Here is a 16146-nt window from a genome sequence, read left to right as displayed (position 1 = left end):
TCCAGATAGACAATATCCACTGGTTTGCCCACATCCACATGCCTGTTTGGATTTACTGCAGTTCACTCAGCAGTCTTAACAGGAAAAGAACACGCACCTTTTCACCCCTGCTGCATAACAGGAGAGTTTCCAGCTCTTGTATGTTTCTTTTTTCCGTCATCTGATTTTAGCTAACATCTATAGAATGGTATTAGCTGGCTGGGGAGTTTGATTCACCACTGTGCCTCTGGGGAGTAGAATCAGCCTGTGTGGCTTTGGACAAGCTGCACAGTCCCAGGGGGACCTCAGAAGAAGGGAATGGTAAACCACTTTTGTGTACTCTCCACCTAGAAAACTCTGAAAAGAGTCACCATAACTCAGAATTGACTCGATGGTGTATTGTTATTATTATTATCTATAGAATGATAGTGAAGGGGAAGGAAGTGGCAGGAGATAAATCAAAGGCATAGCAAAAACTTGTTCTGGCCTACAGAATGACTTAGATTAAGAAAGTTTGTGGGAACTTCTGTGCTGCCTTGATGCAAAGTGAAACGTATGCAACCAGGTTAGAGTCCCATTCTGTATTTATGCATATCTATCTCTGTTTTTTGCATGGTGGAATAAAAATTCTGGTGTGGAAATAGCTGGGAAAAATATTGAAACACTGGTCTGTTGCGTGAGCCCTTGTACTACATCTTTTTTCCTTTATGTGCTAGAAGAAAAGATTTTTCACTTGTACGTGCATATACCCCTGATCCTTGCCAACATGGCATTGAGTAGGGGCCCAGTGTGACCTTTCCTACGTCTCAAACCTTATGTCCTCTTTGTGTGGATTTTTAACAGGACAGAAAGACTGAAAGTTCAAAGAAAGCCCATCCCAAGGTATTTACTGTGTAGCAGACGCTTTGTCTCGGCATTCCTCTGCTCTGCTTTCCTGTTCCAGCACTCCTCGTCTCTAGTCTTGCTCTTTTCACTCTCACTGCACGGCAGCGTGTGGCCTCCTAACTCTGGCACTTGCATGTTAGTTGTAGACATCACTGTCCCAATGGGGTGGATGGGGTGTATCAGGTTACATGGCACTGATTTAGGTGTATTGAAGGGTGGGACAGTGACTTCTGTTGTAGTGCTAACACTTTTTTAAAAAGCATTTCTCGTGTTTATCTGAAGTGTAAATGAGATTTTTTAATATACAAAGGCTTATAAAAAGGTGTGTCTGAGGCAGTCTGGGTCTGCAAATACTTGTATCCCATAGGAGATAGCTATAGCTGGACTTACCAGATGGGTATCTGAAACGGACTTGAATAAAAGCTCAGCATGTTCACATTGAATGGCTTGACACAGTTTTCAGGATTTCTTTGTGCTTGGACCCTCTTTTTCAGTTGAAACACCCTTTGAATATTTGTGAACGTCAGTCTTATATCCCCTCCCCACCCCCACTAATTGAGGCATTATAAAGATAGCACATCCTGGTTGAAAGAGGTGGGTCTAGGCTCAGTTATTGACATTTTCCCATCATTAGCTAGCAAAGCCTAATCAGATCACAATTATTGTTAGCAGTACTTCCTTTTGTAATAAAGTTGTATGGAAATACAGTTCTAAAACTATTAGCTTTGCTTTTGACTAACACCTAATTAGTAATCTGTTAATAGTTGGTTACAGTTGTTAGCTTTCACATATGATATATTTCCCGAAATTTACCTCTGTGCTTGATACTTAGATATAGTATGACAGTAATCTCTTGTAGTTTTTGTGTTTCACCTGGATGATAGAATTTCTTATAAATAGATGGCTTTTTAAAAAAACGAGTGGTGTATGTTAGTGATAAATCATGGCATCTAGTTGATGTAAACACCTATGATGCAGAATGCTAGAAACTTTGGCAGATCATGTGTAAATGTAGAACTCTGATAAATTTCCAATTCTTTGAATCCATGGCCAAAATAAGAATAAAGGAATAATAATAAAAGTCAAGGTTTGCAAATCTATAGGCAGGGTTTGCATAGCATGGCGTACCCTATGAGGTTGCAGTAAGAGTAATAGAAGTGACTGTTGAAACATTCTTATGCCATGGTACTAGGACTTATGGTTTATCATTGTTGCCATGGAAAGATAATAATTTGCAGATCTTTCCTGTGATTTGCCATGTGTCCAAATTTATAAACAGTTGTTGCAGCCAGAGGGAATGAGGAAGGAGATGCATAAGCCTGTTGAGCACAGCTATATTCTGCTTGTAGTGCCTGAACTAGATCAGGGAGTGGTATGCCCAGAAATATGCCCTCTTTTTGGCTTGGGGACAGTGCTAGTGGTGGCTGATAAATCTCTCAGATCTATACCTCTTTCTGTTCTTTTTCACCCATGGCTGTAGTCTCCCAGCCCTTAAACACGTATGTGTATGAAATGTGCTCATCTAGTTATGCTTATCCTCTGTTTCACATGCTTTTGGTATTTTTTTTCCAATAAAATGATGGGTTTCTCAGGCAGTCTTCACCCCATTGTCTCCTATACTGTAAACTAAGATTAAATATAGAATGTGGAATTAATTCATTTCTGCGATGGTAGAATCATCTTAGTTACCTAATATGTGTAGTGGAGAGAGCGATGGACTGGGTCTTAGGAGATCTGGGTTCAGATACTTGTATGGCTATGGAAACTCACTGGGTAAAACCATTCCTTAAATATTTTACTTACTTTGAAAGACCCTATTAGCATCACTATAAGTTGAATGTGTCTTGATGGCACATCAGAAAGAATCGTCTTGGATTAATTCTTCTCCTCCTCCCTCCCGGATGTCTCGAACATCACAGTGGACAGGCAAATGGGGTACAGGTTGATCTGTAGGTGTGCAGTTATACTCAGGTCAGGAGGAAGCCATGGTTCCACAGAGACAATATTCATATGACTGTCAAGAGGTAACCAAAAGGACTTCAACCAGTGCTTGGGGGCAGGGGAGATAGGTCTAACAAAAATCCAAAGAGAAGATTGCACACAGCAATGGGCCAGGATTGAAAATGTTGTTACCATTTATACACTGGCCTTCTTATTCAAGAAAGGGAGACACCTGAATTCCCAGGAATTCAGTAAATAGTGGGGTCCTACAACAGGACAAATATTGAAGGCCAAAGCAGACTGTGCATCTGGCGCCTCAGGTACTCAGATGGATCTGCCAGCTCTTCAGGAACAAAAATGTGATCAGTGCCTTGATGATGAACCAGACTCCTCAAGTTGCATCAGAATGGGTTCCACTTGCAGTGTCCCTTATAAAGATAACAGCTGTTGAACCAGGACCTAGACCAGAAGAGGCAACACATTTTTGGCAGAGTGTGCATAAAGTGTGTGAGTGTGGCCAACTTGTTGCTGTTGAAGTTGAATGTGGAACACAGGGGTCTCTATTATGCAATTGAAAACTGCCCCCAGTTGCACAGATCTGTGAGGTCAGTACTGTATTAATTGAACTTCAGGAGAATAAGCTGCAGAACGAGTGTCAGCCTTGTATTTTGTTGTGGAGCTGCAGTTCTTGTTTGAAGGCTAATTCAGAGTCACCCCAGTGTGACTCCTGAGAATTGTGTCTCGAGGAAATTGAGTCACATTATGAAGTAGCCTCTCCAGTCTTCAGGCTATGCCAAACTGGAAGGTGAGTTTTCTTTTCTAATATGCTTCCATTGATTGACTGCACATATGTGTGCTTTCCATGTATCAAGTGGTTAACAGTGGATGGACCTCTTCTAGAGCACTCTTCCAGTACTCTTTTCCTGTGTATTGAGGCATAGACACCCACTGACATGCTTTCATTTTCATGTACGCTACTGCTCTAATTAAAAAAAACCACAAATATTTCATTGCTCAGTAATGCCTTTACCATGGTGAAACAGGAAAACACTCCTATCTTAATTGCAGAATCACCACCCTGTGCAAACTTTTTAGCCACTGGAAAAAAATATCCATTTTCTCTGTGTCCACTGTCTCCCTAGTACTGTACTCTTTAACTTTGTCTGGGGAAAATGGTGTTTGTGTTTTTCAGTTTCAAAGTAGCAGTGGCCCATTTGCTTGGTTCTCCAAAATAGTCCATTCCTTTGATGTTCTGGTGTGGCAAAATGGAAGGGTGCTCTGCTTGAAAGATAATACGAAGCAACCAACATTAGAAATGGGAGATAAGGGAAGACGTGTGTAAATGCAGTAGAGGAAGGAATGTGAGTGGAGGAACTGCCAGAACACAGGCCATGCAAGGGCCACTGAGAAACAAAATTGCCTCTGGTTTTCTGGGTCTATAAAAGAGCAAAGGAAGGGGACAATCTGTACATGGTGCAGTGAAATTCAGAATTCCATAAAGTGATATTCAAGATTTGTATCTTTAAACAAGTTGCAAAAACAACTACTGAAGTCATGAAGGAGTCTGTTGAAGTAGTATGCTTAAGTACGAGTAGTATGTCCTCCAAGCAGGAATTTGACTATAGCCTTTGAGTGATAGACATAAGATCTTGCTTGGACTGCAGAAAGTCTACCTTTCACACTAAGGCAGTGTGGCACACTCTTCTACCCTAAGTATGTGTCTATCCTTTACTGTATGTAGCAGTAACTGCTATGAGTTTCATATAATACTGGACTTCAAGCCCAGTATCAGTCATCTTTAAGTTCAGAATTCATCACTTGCAATTGCTTGTTGCCATCCCAGAAAGTGTGCAAGGTTTTGCCTGCAAGCTGCATGTTCCCCTTGCAAGCAACCGAAGCTCTGTGATTTGCACAATTGCATCCCACTGTTTCTGTGCAAAGCAGCTCACTCACTGTCTATGGAGTGGTCTGATGGGGTAGTATGTCAGACAGCCTGAAAACCTAGCCATGTAATCTTATTTTGTGTTCTTTGTTTCACTGCATTTCTTTCTGTGGGTAGTCTTCTAAGTTATACTCCCTAGCTTTGTGGTAAAAAGGGTTTTAACAAAATAAAACATGTTCAGTACTTGTTTATAGGCTTCACTAAATATTATATGACATACTGGTGCTGTGCCAGTTTAGATTTCTAATTCTTCATTACTGTACTACTTGGACAGGAGAGAGTTATTTGATGGTAGGACAATATATTGTAACTTTACAGTTAGTAAGATTTTGGAGGTGGGGAAGACATACAGTACTGTATAAGTACATGGCTACTCTTCAAAGAGGTCTTTTTATGACTTGCTTTCCTTTGGCATGGAAGGTTCAGCTGTGCAAATAGATACGAGAATCCTACAAAGATTACATGAGGATATCCTGTTCCTGGTAGCACAAGCACTGTTGTTCCTTGCACAAACTATTGCCATGAATGTCTTGACAATGTGCAAAAAAAGAGTATGTTTGTTAAACAATTAAAGAGGCCTATGAGCCCAAAGCACTTACCCATGTAGGAGGGTTTTTATTGCATCTTTGCATAAGTTATTGCTCTAGCCTTGCCTTTTTTCTGATGGAAGCAAATTCTGCTGCTGTTCTATGTTGATACATTTACATGATCCATTTTCACTCAATGCTAAGAGAATTAGCTGCCCTTAGATGATGTTGTGTGTTGCATCACAAGCAAGTCCAAGCATATGATTTAAAAAAAAACACAAACAAATGTAACATTCACACAATTAGGATTATAGTAATTTACTCTATAAGAAATGCCATAGAAAGCACAAGATATTATATCGTCTACATTTGATACTTGCTAACCTTAACAGGTAAAGTTTATTTATCCAAAAAAGTGCACACTGTTTAAGTGAGTTCAAATGCATGTCATCTTGTTTGCATGTTTTGGAAACATTTAATTCTTTGTGGCTCTTTTTGACTGCCTAGTGGAAGGGTCCTAATATTTCCTGGATGGTTGTTTATGTGCCATTTGTTTACAGGATGTATGCTGAACATTTAAAATAAAGTGGTGTGGGTGATTCGGGTCTCAGAAGAGGTAGCTGAAGTGGCAGGAAGACCTTTTATCAAATGTATAAGGCCATTTATTGAAATCTGTTGACGTTCTTTATCAGAGAGAAGGAAATGTATAATCCCACTACAGCCAGGAAGGAGGGAAAGTACTGTGAGAAGTGAGAGAAGGAACAGTGACGTAACGGTTGTGCAATTTTTCTGTCGTCTTTTTCTTTAAATATTGTGTGAATTTCTTCAGATTCCTTGGGACCCAGAAGTTGATGTTTGGTGGCATGATGTTATGAAAAATGCTAGCAAGGAGTGTGAGCCTGCCTGGTGTGATGCAGAAGATGAACTGTTCATTCTCTACACAAGTGGGTCAACTGGGAAACCCAAGGTATGTTGCTTTGTTCTGCAAGTTGCTGGTTATTAGTGCTTACTGTCAAATTGTAGTTCTTTATTAGCCCACTCTCCTGCTTGTACAGTGTGGTTCTTACTACTTATGATTTCACAGTATTGTTTGTGAGGGAGTGATGTTAGAATCAGAAGGAAGATGCTCCTTATTCTGAAATCTAATACCTTTGGTCAATGCTGCTGTTTGTTGGAGAAACAATATTAATGTATTCTTGTTCTCGCCTTCTTTTAAAGAAACAGCTCTTTATGGATCATTTGTGTTCTGTGTTTCAGGGTGTTGTTCATACAGTAGGTGGATACATGATTTTCACAGCCATAACCTTTAAATATGTCTTTGATTACCACCCTGAGGACATTTACTGGTGCACAGCTGACATTGGATGGATAACTGGCCATTCCTACCTCACATATGGACCTTTAGCAAATGGAGCAACCAGTGTCTTAGTAAGTTGTGAGATAAGCTGTGGCTTTACTGAAAAGTTCTAGCTAGGTGTCAATATAGACCTTCAAGTGCTACGTCTGCACACCTTGAGGATTTGGGGGGGGGGGGGAAACAATAACTGTGTGACAAACAGTGTCCTTATCAGGAACAAGAGAACAGTCAAACTGTTGGATGGCTGAAAATAGATGGTAGTTCCTTAAAGTTCACTTTCCATTAAGATCCAGTGCTCATTAGAGCAGTGATCTAAAGGTTGCTATGTTGGCTATAAAATAAAGTTGAAAATTAGGCCAGCCAAAAGGCACAAAGGATCACCGATATGTTCCTCAAGCAAGATGTTACAAAAATAAACAAGGAGGGGGAAAGAGAGTGAAGGTTTTGCATTAAAGACCATGCAGTCTGCACAATGTGTTGAGATGTATTGGAGAAGAAAGACTATGCAGACAATCAAGTGGGACTTATCAAATAATGTTGTTGTTGTTTAGTCGTTAAGTCATGTCCGACTCTTCGTATACATTCAAATAATGTAGTGATGTTATATTTCAACCAGAGTACCCCCCAGAGACTTGGTAGAAATTGGAAAGTTAGAAAAAAATTGGTCTTACATTTGATTTGATAAGCTTAAGAGAGAGTGCCATAATCTGTGTTTTACTTTTTGCCATATTTATGGTAGAAGGCATGTGCTGAGCATGGGGCTTCAGGAGTGTTGTGGAGCTGCAGAAGTATTATTCTAGGGCTGTAAAAAATTGTGCGCCATGCTGGACGCAGCCATAGAAGTGTTCCATTGTAACGTCTGTTTTATGCTCAGTTTGAAGGGCTTCCCATCTACCCTGATGTTAGCCGTATGTGGAGCATCATTGACAAATACAAGGTGACCAAGTTCTATACTGCACCCACGGCCATTCGCCTCCTCATGAAGTACGGAGCTGAACCTGTCAAGAAGTAAGCATGAGTGCTTGAGAAATGCAAATACATGATCACGAGGGCAAAGGGCTTAGCTATTTCCTCAGAAGCTTTTGGTCTAAGTGATGTAACTTGCCTTTGGTCTAAATGATGTAAAGTCAGGGAGAGGGGAAAGGGAACAAAACTTGTCTGCAACTTTGTACTCATTTTGAGCCCTAATGACTGCTGAAGAATGTCTGTTTGAATCCCATCCAAACGACTGTGCTTGCAATTGCTTGCTATTGACAGTGGGGTTTTAGGAAGAGCTTGGAAAGGTCTTTTGAACTCCAGAAACCCAAATCCTACAGCCAGCATACTTGGGAGTGGTTGGATGTTGTCATCCCAAAAAAAGCCAACTTTCCAGGGCATAGTTTAGGGAGGGACCCTAGCTCAGTGGAAGAGCGTATGCTTTGAGTGTTGAAGGTTTCACATTTGATTTCCAGCATCCAGGGAGCTGGAGAGCTGCTGACATTTTGATTTTTGCTGGTCAGTAGTCTCAGTGTAAGGCAGTGCACGTAACATTATTCTCCTTAAATTCCCTTTTGACTACATAGTGTGCTTCTTATGGCAGGTACAGCAGGAAGTCCCTCAAGATCCTAGGAACAGTTGGGGAGCCCATAAACCCTGAAGCTTGGCTATGGTACTATAGAGTGGTCGGTGAAGAACGGTGTCCTATAGTGGATACTTTTTGGCAGACAGAGACAGTGAGTCCTTTGCAACTTGGCTCCCTTTGTACCTTAAGAAAGAGCTGGGCTTGTGTATGTGTTCTGGGGTCCCTACTTCATAAGCACTGGATTGTGAGCTTTTACTTGCAAGCTTGCTGTACCCTGTTTTACAATGCAATTGCTGTTGCTCGTTGAGGCATGGGGTCCCCCAGTGTGTCTCAGAACTGCTTGTATCCTCGCTGTTCCTCCTCTTGTCTTTTGCAATGTGGTGCTAGCAGAGGCAGTCCAATAACCTGGCTTATTCTGTTTTCCATCTTTCCTTACCTTCTCAGCCTTCTTTCTCCACCCTGCTTGGTTGTACTGGGCAATGTCATATTCTGCTTCATTGCCTTTGTTTCTCCAATCCTTAGGATCTAACTCTTGCATAATTCAGCTTTTGAAACATGTAGGTGGGTCGTTTTCAGTGGAAGAGTTTAATACTTGCATCCTTGTGTTTTGTTTTGTCTTGCAGGGTGGCCACGTGTTGACACCACTCCCTTGTGCTACACCAGTGAAGCCAGGCTCAGCTGTAAGTTTAGGTGCTGCTTGTTTCTCTCTCTTTGCCGGGCAGTGCATTGCCCTTCTGATGTATCTGTGACTCTATAACTGATCATAGCATGTTCTGAGGCAATAAGGTCAAGGAGGATGAGGGCTGAAGTTCAAGAGAATCAGAAGGGCCACTAGGAAAGCTGTTATAAGTCAACATCAATGGAAGGCAATTGTTTCTAAATGAAGGGAACTTTCTATTCTGGAAACTAACCTGAATGTTGACCAGAAACACTGGATATATTAAACCTATAGAAGCTTCTAAAATGCATTCTTGGGCAACTGCCCTTCATAAGAACCTGGAAATTACTTCAAATGTTGGGTTGAAGCTCTCTTTTCATGTCCAGCTGCCATTTGTCAGCTTTTCTGGGATTTAGTTTATTCTTTTCAGTTTTCTCAAAATTGTCCTATGACTTTTTCTTGGCAGACATTTCCTTTCTTTGGGGTAGTGCCTGCAGTGCTAGATGAGTCTGGAGAAGAGTTGGAAGGAGAAGCAGAAGGCTACTTGGTAAGAAAAGGCTAGGTTTATTGCTGACTAAACCCAGCAAATGTTTGGGGTATCGTGCTCCACCTATAATAATACCTATTTTGTACAAATGTATGAATTATCTCTTGTTTAACTGTCTCACTGTGCAGCAAGCTGCCCCTTGGAACTTGTTTATACTTCAGTGAGTAAACTGGAGGATGAGAGAAATCTATGTTTAGCTTTGACTTTGAAAAACAACAAAACTTAGTATTAGATATTAGAAGATGGTTTTGACTGGAGTAGTAATTCTGGCTGGATAGCCCAGTGGTTAGAGGCTCAAGCTGGCTGGATAGCTCAGTGGTTTGGATATCTGGCTGTAAAGCCTGTGGTTGATCCCCCCCCCAATGGGCCTTCTGTGAGAAGAGCCAGCCTATGTGGCCTTAGGCAAGCTGCACAGTTACAGGACGCCCTCAGAAGAGTGGAATGGTAAACTACTTCTGTGTACTCTCTACCTGGAAAACACTGAAAAGGGTTGCCATAAGTCAGAATTGAATTGATGGCACATTATTACATGTTGGTGATTCCAGAAACTAGGTATTTATCCTTCCTTGTTTTCCTAATTGAAACTGGCTTTGCCCTATCCATCACTCTTGTTGGAGGGGAGGACAGGTGGGATATAGGTACCTGTATTTTTCCTAGGACTGGGATAATGTCTGCTGAACTTAAGAACCAATTAGAAGGGGAGGATTTTATTTGAAAATAACGTGCAAAGGGAAGAGATGGCTCCATCTCCGTCCGACAGACTCTGAGCCCTAAGATGCAGCTGCTGTTTGAAAAAAAAAAAAAAAAGACATTTGAAGATTTTGTTACGGATTTTTCGTAATCGCAGCTGCCTTGGCTCCCTTCAGCACTGTGATGTGGGCTCTGAACAGATCTAATTTCTCATACGAAAGGGGTACGATTTGGACTATTTGAGCCGAACAGTTTTTGTACGGAGATGGATTTTCAAGTCATCTTTTAAGGCCAAGAATAATAGGGTATACCTGTAATAAGGGCCACTGCATATAATAAAGTCCTAGTGATTGCAGACTGTTGGAAGAGTGGGCAGTGAGTGTGACAGGGTTGCTTGGGTAGTCTCCAGCTTGGCTGCCACATTTCAGTTTATGAAAGATGATGCCATCTTGGCTGTTTCATAGTTATGCTGCAGAGGGAAAAGTAAGAGGCATATTGTATCACTGAGTTATTCAAAGCTTGAGGTTCCAGTATCATGAGACAGAATTGTCTTCCATACTTACATGATACAGGTTTCAAAAAATAAAAAATAAAAAAATAAAGAAAAAGAAAAGAAAAAGAAAGAAAGAAAGAAGGAAAGAAGAAAGAAAGAAAATATTATGTTAAATTCTCCCCTGCAAATCGAGATTTGATTCAGCACATTTGTTTTACTTATATTTAGTAAGGGAAAAAAAACTCCTGACAAAATATGCCATGTTACTAATTAGTATTATAACTCTGTAAATTTATGAAAATAAAAAAAATAAACATTCTGTCATGGGTATAAAAATACAACAAGAAAGGACTTTATACCCAGCATCTGGAACACGGAAAATGGTTGTCTTGAGCTCCTGGAATTACTGTAGATCTGTGCTGTGACACTATTGCCCAAATACTTTGTTTATATGGAGATTATTTGTGTCCCAACTTTCCTCCAAGGAACTCACAGTGATCCCATCTTATAGTTTCAGTGACCCAGACAGTTTGTTTCAGTCCAGTGAAGCTTCAGATTTGAATTTGGGCCTTCTTGACTCCAGTGTATCAGTCTTTTTACTATAATACTGGTGATTTGTGTGGAGGTCTGAGAAAGAGTAATGCAGAAGCTGCACATAGCCAAAACATAGCTGCATTGTTTGGAGGTATAAATAATGGAAAATGTTCAAAACTTGGCATGTTCTCCATCTTCACATCTAATATAGTTTCATCACCCTTTTCATTTAGGTTTTTAAGCAACCCTGGCCAGGAATAATGCGCACCGTATACAAAAACCACCAGCGGTTTGAGACCACTTACTTCAAGAAATTCCCCGGTTACTATGTGACAGGAGATGGTAAGGCTCCATACAGCATCTTGGATCTCAGGATTATTATCATCTTCAGAACTTGTTTCTTGATAATCTGTATGTGCTCAAACATAACAGCCACCAGAAGCCGAACACACTTGTCATGTTTTGATCCATTTCCAGATCTTACACCTAGTTTCTCTTTCTAATGTGGATTTACACCTGTTTTTACATGTGTATTAGCTACCTTGATAGATTTTTGATTTTGTGGAGATTTATTTTGCAGCTGTGGAATTGTGACCAAGTTTGGGGGCAGGAAGCAAACTTGAGGTGGCCCGCAAAGTTTAAGCTGCCCTCCTCCTTTTGATCTCTCTGTAACCTGAGCACTGCCAGGTATTTAGTTGAATAGATAAAGGTAAAGGTTCCCCTTGACAATTTGTCCAGTCGTGTCCAACTCTAGGGGGCAGTGCTCATCCCCGTTTCCAAGCTGCAGAGCCAGCGTTTGTCCAAAGACAGTTTCCGTGGTCAAGTGGCCAGCGCAACTAGACACGGAACACCATTACCTTCCCACCGTGGTGGTACCTATTTATCTACTTGCATTTGCATGCTTTCGAACTGCTAGATTGGCAGGATCTGGGACAAGTGATGGGAGCTCACTCGGTCGTGTGGATTCGATCTTACAACTGCTGGTTTTTCGACCTTGCAGCACAGAGCCTTCTGCGGTTTAATCCGCAGCGCTACCATGTCCCTATTTGGTTGAATACTGGAGTTCAAACCTAAAATGCAGTCTCTGAAGCGGGCTGCTTCATCTATGGATCTTCTTTGTATCCAGAATTGGGGGCATGGATGAAGCACTGCAGAAAGGCTTCCAGAAGTTCTTGGGTGCCTCTGTTTTTATAAAATCACTACTAATTTCTGTAACACTTTCTTTTTAATGGGTTGTGTTGGCCTTATTTTAATATTGTGGTCTGTCTCTCTCTCTCTCTCTCTCTCTCTCTCTCTCTCTGTGTGTTTCTGTGTGATAATTGTTTTCTTTATGCTTCTGTTTTTGTTGGAAACTGCCCAGAGTAGTGGCATGCCACTAGATGCTGCAACATAGAAAACAAACAAATTATTTTCAGCTGCTTTATTTTTCATGTGTAGTGCAATATGAACAAATGTCAGAGTCTGCACCCAAACATCCTTCTTAACAGCAATTTTGGTAGAATTCCAAAACTCAAATACCCCTTTTTAAAGTAGTTTACTTATATTGGTCAATGTGTTGTTGTTTTTCCAGGTTGCAAGAGAGATAAAGATGGTTATTATTGGATCACAGGTCGAATTGATGACATGTTGAATGTTTCTGGTAAGAGCAAAAACTTTGTGGAAGACTGGAAGTTGCCAAAGAATACAAGTAGGATTGGTCTTTCTTATGAAATCTTCTTCCTTCATAGTGTTTGAAGCCTCATCCAGCCAGTATTGGGGAATATAAATTAAGAAAAATGGAACACATTTAGTAACAACATTTATTAGCTCACTAATAAATATAGTTGAGCTTCTGGAGGGTTAGTGCATGTTTAAATAACAACTGTTTTAAGATTCCATTAAGAAAGTGATGAAGTTGCTGAAATTAGTTTCTCTAGCTTATAGTTAGACATTTTTAATTTGTAAAATGGCAGATTATTAATGCTCATAATTATGGGTTTCTGTTGCCAGGCAGCAGATTGCCTTGCTGTTAAAATATCTGCTGAAGGATGGCTTTGCTAATTTCAGAGAAATCCCAGCTTCTTTTCCCCATTGCTTTTTGGATCCATCTTATGTTATAAGAGGAAGAACATTCCTTGGTCTGTATTTTAGTATTTAATGCAAGAAACACACACCCAGCTGTTAACTGTGAAAACCAGTAGCCCAAAATTCTGTGAATGTATCAATTACTACATGGAGATCAATTTGTTTTGTTTTTCATTCTGTCTGTCTGAGAAACTGTGTGCTTGTGTATGCATTTTATCATCGCATGGGAAGTAATACTTGGATTTCCTGGGCTGCTACAGAGTTTCTTGTCTTAAAAGGATAGAGGGAGAAGAGTCAGGGCAGGCAGGTCATGATTCAGTATGACTCCTCAACCAGACTTAGACAAACAATTTCCTTTTTTTAAAGCTACTGGTTGGAATCATCTTGCTGTTCATTTAAGGGTTGCATAACTCCTTGTGGCTAACTGTAGCTGAAGCCCTGGGCACATCTTGGTTGCACACTTGGGCAGATGAGCAGATACATGATTAAGACATGTTCCATAAACTCATCAATTAGCTGCAGCTAGCCATAGCAAATTATCAAAAAAAAAAAAAATGAATGGTAGATGTGTTTTTTTCAGGCTGTTTGGCCGTATTCTGAAGGTTGTTCTTCCTGACGTTTCACCAGTCTCTGTGGCCGGCCTCTTCAGAGGACAGGAGTAGGAACTCTGTCCGTGCTCTGTTACAGTTTGTTGGATAGTTCCCACAGTATTTATAGCTGTGGGAACAGCTTTTGTCCTTTTCAGGAGACTGGGATTGATGTTCTTTTGGCAGTACAGTCAAAGAAATTAGTGAGAACCTTGTTACCATCCTCCAGAATTATCACAGCAGATGTGGCTATTATAAACCCCAACCTCTTTCTTTGGACTTGACAGTCCCTTGTTTCTTATGTATTCCTCATCAAGCATGAAGATGCAAGGGTGACAAGGCTGGTGTTTGTTTTTATGTTTACAGGGCATTTGCTGAGCACAGCAGAGGTTGAATCAGCTCTTGTGGAGCACTCGGCTGTCTCAGAAGCGGCAGTAGTAAGCCACCCACACCCAGTGAAGGGAGAGTGCCTCTACTGTTTTGTGACCCTGAGGGATGGTCATGATTTCACGAATAATTTGGTTAATGAATTGAAGAAACAAGGTAACCATGTCTTGTGGCTTGAATGTATTGAAAAGGGTAAGGGGATTTTTTTAAAAGAATGCATTGAAGGAAGGAAGGAAGAGTGGTTGTCTTCTACTTGTTTATAGACTGTTCAGACAAGTATTATTTCTCAATTGAGCAAAATATTATTCTTCATTTTAGCCAGCTGTTATTTAGTCCAAGAGCTGACACTTTCTAGAGGCACTACCTCATCCTTCACAGACTTTAAAGGTCTACCCTCCCCTGCAATACTTCCCTGTTTATTAATTTTTTTAAATTTCAAGAGCCCTTTGCACCCTCTCAGGGGCTTGGGGGCACTTTAGGCCCTCATAGCCTGAGGGCTTTTTTTCTAAACTGGAAATAGTATTTTTACTTCAAAAATGGGGTGGGCATGGGGCTTGGCTTGGGGGTACTGGGGACCTATACGTGGCCGGGGAGGGGGGAGACAGAAGCAGCCCACAGGCCACATTTTGCCTAGTCTGACTAGCACTGTTTTTTCCAGGGTCTTGATCCCTTACTACCTGAACATGCCAGGAATTGAGCCTGACACCTTTTACTTGTGAAGGAGTACTCTACCACCAAACCATGTTCTTCGCATTGCACATACCAGCCTGTAGAACAAATGGAAGTTCTGCCTTGGCTGAAATGGTTTTGCTCCCCATGCATTTGGTCTTTTGTGACCACCTTGGAATTAAGTGCTGCCTAACAATTTGCTTTAACCTTCAGATTGGCTGATGGCAGTCTTCATAGGGGTTACTGCTCATTTCTGCCAGAAGCTAAATTTAGCTCTGCTGGCCTTGTTGCCTCCCTCGTGGTGCTTTTCCTGCCAGCTGGCACTCAGTTTGATTACAAGAAGGCAGGCTGCACATCCCATGGACAGTGCGTGGGTTCTGCAAAGGTGATGTGTGCGCAGCAGCCTTCCATCTCTGATTGACAAAGTGGAGAAGGATGGGTAGGCATGGCTGGCCTGCCTTCAAAATTCTTTGTCTCTAGTATGGCAGTGCTTATCTGGCTTAGAAAAAGCTTGATGAGCCAAGTGAGCAGAGGAAGCCATTCTTAGGTTTGTTTGCTTGTTTTTTTAAACTATTAGAATAGGGTTTTTTGTGCTGCTCTTGTGTTCCATTTCCTTTCTTAAGTCAGATTTTAGTATCAAATTTAATTGTTTGTAACTGCATAGAGAAGGATTTACCACTCTTCCTGCTCAATTTTGTAAAAATGTTCCTTGTCCCATGAATTGTGCAAGTTTAGTGCAACTAAAGTCATTACTCTCTTATTTGCAGTTAGAGAAAAGATTGGGCCTATTGCAACTCCAGATTACATTCAGAATGCTCCTGGCCTTCCCAAGACCCGCTCAGGTATAGTTTAGATTTTAACTTATTTCCTGATTCCATAAGTAACCCTTATCCTATAATAAATTTGTTTCTAGCACTTAGAAGTTCCATTCTCTGCTAGAAGCAGGTGGTATGAGAATTTGGGCAGCTAATAAATGCATCACTGGTTGAAACACAGTCCCTGCTTCCTTGGAGTTATGGAGGACAGTAGTTGAGCATGTTGACCTGCTCTTACTATAGGTTTGGTGAGGTTTACTGAACATGGGAGAGTGTTTTTCATTAAAAGCTTCTAGTGTGGCCACAGTGCTTCTATGCTAGATCAAAGGATTGTACATATATCCTGTGCAGGACAAGGTAGAATACTGTTGCAAAATGTTTACTCTAAAATAGTGATAACATGTATAGTATACTATGCTTGAAGGACAGACAAGCAAGCAAGAATTTGTTTTAAGGTTAGCATATATCCCTTATCTTGTCAATTTCTTTTGTGAGCAGTAGTGAATAATA

At 40.8% G+C, this 16146-nt stretch overlaps 1 protein-coding gene across 2 annotated transcripts in view; it reads left to right on the top strand.

Annotated features, from left to right (window-relative positions):
* The window catches only part of ACSS2 (acyl-CoA synthetase short chain family member 2), a 65766-nt gene that overhangs the window by 47440 nt on the left and 2180 nt on the right, over window positions 1-16146 (top strand). Inside the window, exons 8-18 of one of the 2 annotated variants that reach the window (XM_020782408.3) lie at window positions 823-861; window positions 6104-6241; window positions 6532-6702; window positions 7506-7639; window positions 8211-8343; window positions 8816-8872; window positions 9317-9397; window positions 11348-11456; window positions 12685-12753; window positions 14132-14308; window positions 15589-15663. In XM_020782408.3, the coding sequence (XP_020638067.2) occupies window positions 823-861; window positions 6104-6241; window positions 6532-6702; window positions 7506-7639; window positions 8211-8343; window positions 8816-8872; window positions 9317-9397; window positions 11348-11456; window positions 12685-12753; window positions 14132-14308; window positions 15589-15663 (1183 nt within the window). The remainder of the gene's footprint in view (window positions 1-822; window positions 862-6103; window positions 6242-6531; window positions 6703-7505; window positions 7640-8210; window positions 8344-8815; window positions 8873-9316; window positions 9398-11347; window positions 11457-12684; window positions 12754-14131; window positions 14309-15588; window positions 15664-16146) is intronic. The other variant, XM_020782409.3, reaches the window with a different exon arrangement.

Source organism: Pogona vitticeps, chromosome 4, assembly GCF_051106095.1.
Source record: "Pogona vitticeps strain Pit_001003342236 chromosome 4, PviZW2.1, whole genome shotgun sequence".
Classification (NCBI taxonomy): Eukaryota; Metazoa; Chordata; class Lepidosauria; order Squamata; family Agamidae; genus Pogona; species Pogona vitticeps.
This window is presented reverse-complemented; position numbering and strand designations above follow the sequence as displayed.